Source organism: Giraffa tippelskirchi, chromosome 2, assembly GCF_054371585.1.
Source record: "Giraffa tippelskirchi isolate mGirTip1 chromosome 2, T2T-mGirTip1v1.2.pri, whole genome shotgun sequence".
Classification (NCBI taxonomy): Eukaryota; Metazoa; Chordata; class Mammalia; order Artiodactyla; family Giraffidae; genus Giraffa; species Giraffa tippelskirchi.
Window position 1 is genome coordinate 151880147 of NC_137276.1, and position 9162 is coordinate 151889308.

At 36.5% G+C, this 9162-nt stretch overlaps 1 protein-coding gene and 3 non-coding genes across 4 annotated transcripts; all 4 read left to right on the forward strand.

The window, feature by feature from the left end:
• Positions 1-601: 601 nt before the first annotated feature.
• On the forward strand, positions 602-8613 carry LOC145538693 (eukaryotic initiation factor 4A-II-like). The gene is made up of 3 exons (XM_081571173.1): positions 602-814; positions 5205-5310; positions 8009-8613. Exons 1-3 carry the CDS (start codon positions 754-756, stop codon positions 8145-8147), a joined length of 306 nt encoding a protein of 101 aa, XP_081427299.1. The 5' UTR covers positions 602-753; the 3' UTR covers positions 8148-8613.
• On the forward strand, positions 4999-5129 carry LOC145540021 (small nucleolar RNA SNORA63). The gene has a single exon (XR_014078151.1). It is a non-coding gene; the product is annotated as a small nucleolar RNA SNORA63 (small nucleolar RNA).
• Positions 5402-5574, forward strand: LOC145540077 (small nucleolar RNA SNORA81). The gene has a single exon (XR_014078204.1). It is a non-coding gene; the product is annotated as a small nucleolar RNA SNORA81 (small nucleolar RNA).
• On the forward strand, positions 5911-6042 carry LOC145540020 (small nucleolar RNA SNORA63). Its single transcript, XR_014078150.1, has one exon. It is a non-coding gene; the product is annotated as a small nucleolar RNA SNORA63 (small nucleolar RNA).
• Positions 8614-9162: the final 549 nt, after the last annotated feature.

The window sequence follows — 9162 nt, forward strand, 5'->3', positions numbered from 1 at the left end:
AGGTGTTGGCTAATCCTATGGCAGTAATCACATTGCAATACATAAAGGTATCAAATCAATAGGTTGTACAGCTTAAACTTATACAATGCTATGTGTCAATTATATCTCAATTTTTTAAATGTAACATTGCAGGAAAAACAAGTTTATCTTAAAATTCTGTAATTACAATTTTGAGACGATTAAGAGGAGGATTTGTTTTAAATACACGTTTTTCACATTTTTGGAAACATTATAAAATGTTGTATTTTTCATACCCCCACACCCTTTTATATCAGGACATTCCCTCTTTCTTCTTCCCCTCAGAAAACTCTGTAAGATTAAGGGTCATGTAAGGAAGGGCTCTTCGCCCTGAAGCCCATGAGAGAAAAAGAACCTCATCAGCCACAGAAAGAAATATCCATGAGGCACTCAGGTAGTGTAAAAGGTCTGAGAACAGCAGGCCCGGCCCTAGTTGGATCCCAGTCCAAGGGACGAACGAAGCAGACACCCCCACGGGCACGCAGCCATCTCCAGCACTGCAGCTCTGCTCTCTTCTTTGATTGGTTTTAGCGGTGACGCCCCCTCCCGAATGCCTCGCTTGGATTGGCCTACTTCTTGGATCAGACTGGACGGTGGCCAGAGGAGGACAAGAGACTTCTATAGGGTCTGGAGGGACGATTTGGGCGACATCTGAGACGAAGTTACACATCAACAAGCGTCCAGGCTCCAGGGACATGGCGGCGGCCTCTGTGGTGTCGGTGCTGCTGATGGCGAATGGGAGGAACCGGTGGCAGCGAATTCAGAGTCCGCTGCTGCTGCTGCCGCCCAGGCTACGGTGGGTGGAAAGAAGGCTGTGTTCCTGCCCAGGGATGGGGGCGTGTGGTGTTGGCCCGCCTGAGCGGTGCGAGTTGCGGGGGTTCGGGAGGCTGGGTAGAATCTGCTTGTCAGCGGATTCTGCTTTCAGCCCCACCCGTGAGAAGTCCTCCTCCACCCAGCCCTTCCCTTTCTTCCCTTTCTTCCCCTTCTCTAGATTCACTCTTCAACCTGCCCTTTGCCTAAGGTTCTCCCGTTAGGGGTGGGAGTAGGGGGAATGGAACTGGGCCTACCATCCTCCAGGCCCTCCTACCTATCGGGGCAAGAATAGGGTTGACAGATTTAGAGATAAAAATACAGGATGCTAGTTAAATTTTAAATTTCAGATAAACAAGACAGTTTTTATTATAAATGTCTCCGATACCAAATCAAATTAAAAATATAAACAGTATTTGTTATTTGTCTGAAGCTTAACCGGGCGTCCTGTTTTTTATCTGGCAATCCTAAGCAAGAATAACATTTATACAACCTCCTAACCATTTACAGTGTCCTTTCATAGCGCTCTCTATATAGGGAGTATTATAACCCGTGTTCTAATGAAGCCCAAAAGTTCTAACACGAGATCATGCAACTAGTAAGTAATGGGGCCAGGACACTTTAAAAGCCATTTCAGTTCTGCTGTCCCTCTCAGGTGTGCATTTCAAAGAAAGATTCCTGGAGCTCTTGTAATTGTTAGAATGAACCTAACAAAAGCAAATTTATCTTTCAGAGGGGCTGGAAAGTTGTTTTATATTTAGGTTCTTTGCTGTGGCATTTACCTTATATTTAGGGGAAGAAACTGTATTTAATTGTCAAGAAATATTGATTTACTGTGTGATGATGAAAGTATATTATATATGTATTAAATCACAATGGCCTATCATTTGACTTTGATATCAGTGGATAAGGTTATATTCATGCAAGAGATCATACGTCATTGCATAGGTAATGATTAAGGTGGTGAAGGGTATTCTGGAATGAGACACACCTGGGTTCAAAGCCTAGTTTCACACTTTGATGGCAGTAGGCAAGTTACATCATCTTTCTGGGCCTCCATCTCCTCTTCTTTAAAGTAGAAATGATAATAATTGTATCCACTTCATAGGATTGTTGTATTAAATTCTTGTCAAGTGCCTGGGACATTGAAATTTATTAATTTTATCTATGATTAACCATTACACTTTAACTTTTAGTAAATGTGAATTTTTGGCATAAATTATTAAATAATAAGTATTATAATTTTAGTTTTAAGTTGAGAAAAGCCAAGTAATTAAGAATATTGTGAGTTTCAGTGCAAAGAAACATACTATTCAATAATAGTTAAAGCAGATATTTTAGACCATAATATACCAGTTTTACCAAATGACAGATCTGTAAGCCAGGCTAATACAATAAAAATTTATATTGTTCAGAAATTGTTCCCCATGTATAATCTTACATGTTTTCATATGCATTGTGGTATAAACAGGAAGAAACATTAGCACTCTCCAAGGGAAAGAAAATGACTATAGGGTGAGAAATAAAGCCAAAAAATAGGTTTATGGTCAGTGGCTGTTTATGGTGAGGTAGACTTAGTATGTTTTAAAAACCAAATGTCAAGCTTTGTAGGAATTTAATATTTCTTTTTATTTCCTTAGTGTTTACAGTGTTAACATAGTTCACTTACAAACTATTCTCTAAAATTCCTCTTGGGAACTTTTCCCAGTTTTTCTCCAGAAAAACCTTTCTACCGCCTTGAATGTGAAATTATGAAAATTGAAGGTCTAATCTTTGCAACTATTGACTGTTACCTGAGTGATAGTAAACAAGTCATTTAACATTTCTGAACCTTGGTTTATCTCTAAAATCATAACTACCAAAAACCCGTTCCACCATCCCCAACGTTTATAAATGCTACCAATTATTACTAGCTGTTGCCCACCAGAGAAAACTTCAACCAGGGATGAATCCAACTATTTGTATTCTTTGTGCCTACAGCAAGCCTCCTAAAAGGACTACAGAAATTTGCACACTGAAAAGACTTGTAATATAATAAATTCATGGTAGTCAACTTCACCTGGGCTTTCAACAGATCAAGAAATTAAAGCTTTCTTTCTTTTATGGTAGACAGGATCTATGCCTTTATTGTTATTGTTGTTAAGTTCAAATGCAATTTTGCAACATGAAAACTGCGGTCTCTGTAATTAGTTAGGAATCTTTGTCACTCGTGACACATCTGTTGCTTGCTATCTGTTTTCAAAGCTTATTGCTATGTTATCTCTAAAATAAAGCTTTTCTTAACAAAGCTGTAGGCTTTATTAAAATCAAGTCTGCCAATTAAAAAACAATGGGGAAAAAACTCAAGGCTGTATAAGTTTCCTATTGGAAAGATCCTTATATTTGAAGTGAATTATAATCAGTGAATACATATCAGAACAATTTGCCATGGATCTATAAATATAGAGCTTGTTTCCCTACTTATATGTTTTATACATAAAAGAATAATGTAGAAAATGTTTGTTTGGGTTCTTTAATTATTTAGGTAGTATGTCTAGGAAACTGAGAATCCCAAGTTTGAAAGGGCACAAAAAGAATAATGTAGAAAATGTTTGTTTGGGTTCTTTAATTATTTAGGTAGTATGTCTAGGAAACTGAGAATCCCAAGTTTGAAAGGGCACAAAAATCTAAAATTAAAAATGGGCTGCTTAAAAGGATTTTATCTTGAAGCAGTTTGATTTGTCCACCTTGTAAGCTTGGAAGTGATTCTACATTGTGCTGCATCAAAGCTGTTCGCAGACCAAAATTTTAAACTAAATATAAACAGTTTAACATTTAGCCATGTGCCTTGAAAGTCATGTGATGGAGGCCTTATTTGCAAAACATAATAATTTAAGCTTTTGACTTTTAAATCCAAAAGATACTTCTAGCACTTGGATACTACTTGGGAGCAACTTGTTATGACTGCATTGTATGGAAAGTGAAGTCATTCAGTCGTGTCTGACTCTTTGCGAGCTCAAGGACTGTAGCCTACCAGGCTCCTCAGTCCATGGAATTTTCCAGGCAAGAGTACTGGAGTGGATTGCCATTTCCTTCTCCAGGAATCTTCCTGACCCAGGGATCGAACCCGGGTCTCCCACATTGCGGGCAGACGCTTTACTGTCTGAGCCACCAGGGAAGCTGGAACAAGTGTTCAAAATAAAATGCAAAAACTGTAAGCTGATGGAAGAGGCAGCACACAACATCCCTGGTACTCCAGGGAGAACATTTGATATAGAAGATATCTTTGTAAGTATTGGCATATTTTCCCTAGGGCATTTTTAAACCAGTGATATTTAGGGTATGGGAAGGAAAATAATTATCCTAATTGTTTAAGCCAGTTGCCGTGCATGAATATCTAGAAATGATACTAAGACTTTTCTTTAATAGGCTTTATTTTTTAGAACAGTTTTAAGTTTACAGGAAAATTGGGATGAGAGTTCCCAGGTTCCTATATTGTTAACAACTTACATTAGTTTGGCACATTTATTAAAATTAATGAACCAACATTGACACATTATTAATTAAAGTCTAGAATCTATTCAGGCTGCCTTAGTTTTTACCTCGTGTCCTTTTTCTGTTCCAGGATCCTGTTCAGGATACCACGTGACATTTAATTATGTCTCCTTAAGCTCTTCTTGCCTGTAACAGTTATTCAAATTCCTCTCCTCTCCCTCCCCACCATTTTTTTTTTTAGTGACCTTCACCATTTTGAGAAGCATTGGTCAGATGGTCAGTAGGATGCACTTGTACTGGAATTTGTCTGATGTTTTTGTCAAGATTAGCCTGTAGTTAGGGGTCTTGAGGAGGAAGACCACAGAGGCAAAATACCATTTTCATTTCATTCTATCAAGGGTTTTTACTATTATGTTGACCTTGATCACATGGCTGAGATAGAGTTTGTCAGATTTCTTCACGTAAACGTCTTCTTCCCTCCCCCCTCCTTCTGTCCTGTGGTCTCTGGAAAGAAGTCTCTATGCACAGCCCACTCTTTAAGTAAAAATTTTTTTCACTTTCCCAAATGGACCAAGATGCTTATTTTGGATGAAGCTGATAAAAAATATTGAGCCAAAGGATTAAAGGTCAAATCCACAAGATTTACCAGAAATAAATACAAGGACTCAGGTGTGCATGTGATTTTTTGCAGAGGGCAGGTTGGAATAACTGTTGCAATATAGCTGTGAAGTGCTATATTGCCCTTTCCCCTGCCAAAAGCAATTGTTTCCTACAATCTCTGTCTAGCTCAGTTCTGTAGTAAGACAGGGACGCTTGGTCTCAAACATTATTCCTCTAAGTATTATTATGAAAACTGTTATAGTTGATATGTCAACATAATTAGTCATTGTCTCTTTTTTAAGGTTGTGTCCCTTTCTGCCTTAATGCCAATCAATATGCTGCAGACCTCAAAAAGTTCCTGAGAGATCCATTTCAAATTCTAGTGAAGAAAGAACTGATCTTTGAAAGGTATATATTATTGTATCTTATAATAATTTTGAAATAGAGTAATGTTTTTCTAATTAATGTACATAAAAATTATAGCCAGGATTTTTTTTTTTCCTTTATTTAAGTTCTGTGGTAAAATTGCAGTAACTAGTATCTGCAGTGTCTTAGTGCTTGTAATAAAGCTAACAGAGTAAACACAAAGAGAAAAACAACCGTACCAGATAGTAGAAAAACTGCAGATAACTAACTCCAGGGTATTTTGTTCTAAAATTTGGTACAGTAATATCAGTATTTTGGCAGAATTAAAAGAATGAATTTCTAATGGGTTCCTTCCAATGATAGGGGTAAGAGTGAGAAGTCAAATGGCTTTTTATTCTGACTCTGATCTGAATTAACATTTTCCTCCCTGAAATACTGTAAGGAAGGAATTGTATGCTATCTATGACATATGAAGGACCAGCCAGTACACAGGCTGTTCTTTTTAAGGACTCAAGGCAAAGGGTAGACTGGATCTGAGAAAACGCATGTCAGCATTTTAGTCTCTTATGTGGCAGAAGTTGTTCTTTCCTGGTGTTGCCACTTAAGACACTGTTAATATCTAATTATTTCCTTAATAAACTGAAGCAGGATCTAATTACAACGTAGCTGAGAGGTGCTGCATTGTCTTTGCCCCCTGCTCAAAATAATACTGTTTCCTTTCAAGTCCTGTCTGCCATGCCACTGTAGCACCCAGGGATGCATGGTTTCATACACATTTACGAATTTAAACCCTGACTCAACAAATGACTCCTGAGAGTTAAGGCTTATTAATATTTTGAAGGTGCTGGCAGAAAGAATGAGGCATTACCAAGAGGGAATTCCTTGGTAAGGGACAAACCACATTTTGATATTGACTTACTGGTATTTAATTTCATTATGTTATTTATCTACTAAAAATTGATTTTGAGGGGAAGATTTTTCATTGCCTTTGTCAGCTCAAGCAATGTAGGGAAATATAGAACATACTCCATGGACAGCGGTGTGATTTATAGGAAGATCATTACAATTTTGTGTCCTGAAAGATTGTGTAAAAGTTGCTTTTGAATTAGGATTTGAATATATTATCATATCTCAGGCTCATATGATTTTTATGTACAACTAATGTTCATGGTTATGAACTATGATCTGCCTACTTCTTGTGAAAACAGTATTCTCACTTGAGTTTTTGTCATCTTCACTGAATTACCTGCTTTTATTCTGGAAAAATAAATCATATATTGTTTTTTTTAAGTATGATTTTGTCCTTGAAAATCAGGTAAATGAATCAGGAGATGTGTTGATGAAAAGTAGTATTTAAATTGCCCTTAGAAACATTTGTGGTTAATCAGAACACAGTGGGAAAACAATGTGAAATGTAGTTCAGATTTTGGACTTTATATAATTTATATTCAAAGGGAACATCACTAATGCTGTTAGATCTGGTTGTCTTTCTTAACTTACACACGTCTTTTTTTTTTTTTGTCATGTTTCTCATATCTTGTGCATTCTTGATGATTTCCTGTATAATTGAGATTTTTCTTGGCATTTTCTGGTAGCAATTTATGTTGACCCAGGCTTAGTTATAGTAGCTTTATCACTTAAATAAATTGAATTTTGTCTTGCTACTAGTATAAAAATAACTTTGTCAAAAGATATAGTAGTAGAATATAATATAAAATACAATATTTATAATTTATAAAATTTATAATTATAAATAACATATAATAGAATGGATGATGAGGTGATGCTCAGAAATGGTATTGGCCTGATTTAGGGCATAGACTCTTAAGTGCAACAGCATGTTGTTTGGATAAAGAGCAAGTCAGTGTTTTCCTATTTGTTTTCCTCTTGTCCTGGTTATTTGATATTTTAAGTTGTTCCAGCCAAGACATTTTTTATTCGGTCTATCATCTGTTTTAGTGGAGAGCTGTGGCAGTAATAGTGATACAGTCAATAGTGTTACAGTGTATGAGGTGACCTGAGCAGAAATCAGTGATAAATATGGGCTACCATACAAATTTTTTAGAGGTTCCCCCCACACGGAAAAAGTTTTAAGTCTTGAACCAAGTCTGTCCAGTAGAACTTTCTGTAGTGAGGGAAATGTTCCATATCCATGCTGCCCAACACAGTGGTGACAGGCCACGTGTGTCTACTGAAATACAGTTAATGCAACTGGGGATTACATTTTCTATTTTATTCAGTTTTAATTTAAATAACCACATGTAGCTAGTGGTTATTGCCTTGGACAGAATAGTCCTAAGCAATAGTTAACATTCCAGAATTTATATTTTCAATTTGTAGTTCCAAAAGTGTGTCAAAATGGATCGTACACCTGTTCTTTTGTTTCGTCTGGTATTTACGTCTGTCCCAGGCTAACACCTGCTCTTGGCCCACTTTGGCACAGGATTTAATTTCACTACCCCAAGCACAATTCTGTGGTCTGCTTTATAAGTAATAACACTCAGGCTGCCTGATAGAATCTGATCTTGCAGCCAGACGAATCTTTTTGAACAAACACAAAAGTAATATTTTCTTTTTCTCTAGATTTTATGATTAGCATCTAGTGCTCTGATTAGAAGCCCTGCAAGTATAATCTTGGCAAAGAAACAGCCACTGGTGGTTAACAAGTAATTCGTATCATTTGTACTTCATGTAATACTTGATAACTGATATTCTGGTGAATAATTTTTCTTTTGTTCAGAATTGGAAGTGGGAGTCAGTTTGGGAGGAAATCTGTGGCCATAAACATTGAAGAAGACAAGAAGATTCTTTGTGACACTGAGACTTTCTACCATACTACAGTGGAGGAAATGCCAAAGACTGTGGCTGACCTAATTTAATTCCTGGAATGAAACGGTTATGAATGTAGTGCTTGCTATTGCTGAATAGGCAATCACATTGTGCATTGTGTTTCTTTTGGGGATAATATGTGAAGCTTGTCTCAGTGCTCACAACAGATTAAAAATATAGATTTTGATAGCAAAGCAACTTCAGACATGATTTCATGTGAGGGAAGTCATTGGCTTTATCCTCTTATTTCCTAGTTCTCTACACATGGTTGTATTGAGTATTTGCTATCATTTAATAATATGGACTGAAAGATATAAAGGCAGCCAATTATAAAGTTTGTCTGCCTTTGTTGTATTAGTCACTAATTGAATAGAACTAACTTTAAAATGATTTTTTAAGAAAATACTTGAATTTATTTTGTTTGATATCATTTTTTTCAGTAAGGCATTTTATTAGCAGTTAGTTGAATGTTTTTTGAATGTTCAATAAATTACAGTGAAGTATTTTTTCTCTAAAGTTGTTTGGTCCTTATTTTTTTAAAGATTTGTACTTCTTGCCATAATCCATATTTTCAAAGGGAAAAGATAAAACAGCAGTCTATAGTAATATTTTACTCCAGTTATAAAATTACACACAAAGGATACAACGAACATGGCTTTTCATAAAAAGGTTTAATAGCTCCAAGTTAGCTGCTGCTTGGCAGTAGCATGAAGACTGATCAAATGCAGGTTTCACCAGTACCATCTACTAAGCATTATCCGCTTCTTCAAGAAGAAAGAAGCAAAAATGTAAGATTCCTCCCTCCTCTGATATGGCAGACATTTCCTGGTACACATCATGTAACTGCTCAACAACAAGGTTTCTGTTAATAAACTAATTAATCAATAGATTTCTTTCTCCATAACAATAACATGGAGTTGCTATTTGTTGTTGTTGTTTAGTTACTAAGTTGTGTCCTACTCTTTTGTGACTCCATAGACTATAGCCTCCCCAGGCTCCTCTGTCCATGGGATTCTCCAGGCAAGAATACTGAAGTGGGTTGCCATTTCTATTTCCAGGGGATCT

Coding starts and splice junctions, on each gene's coding strand:
- LOC145538693 (XM_081571173.1), top strand. CDS start 754: ATGGGAGGAACCGGTGGCAGCGAATTCAGAGTCCGCTGCTGCTGCTGC. Junction 815..5,204: donor CTGCTGCCGCCCAGGCTACG/GTGGGTGGAAAG, acceptor CTCTTTTTTAAG/GTTGTGTCCCTTTCTGCCTT. Junction 5,311..8,008: donor AAAGAACTGATCTTTGAAAG/GTATATATTATT, acceptor TCTTTTGTTCAG/AATTGGAAGTGGGAGTCAGT.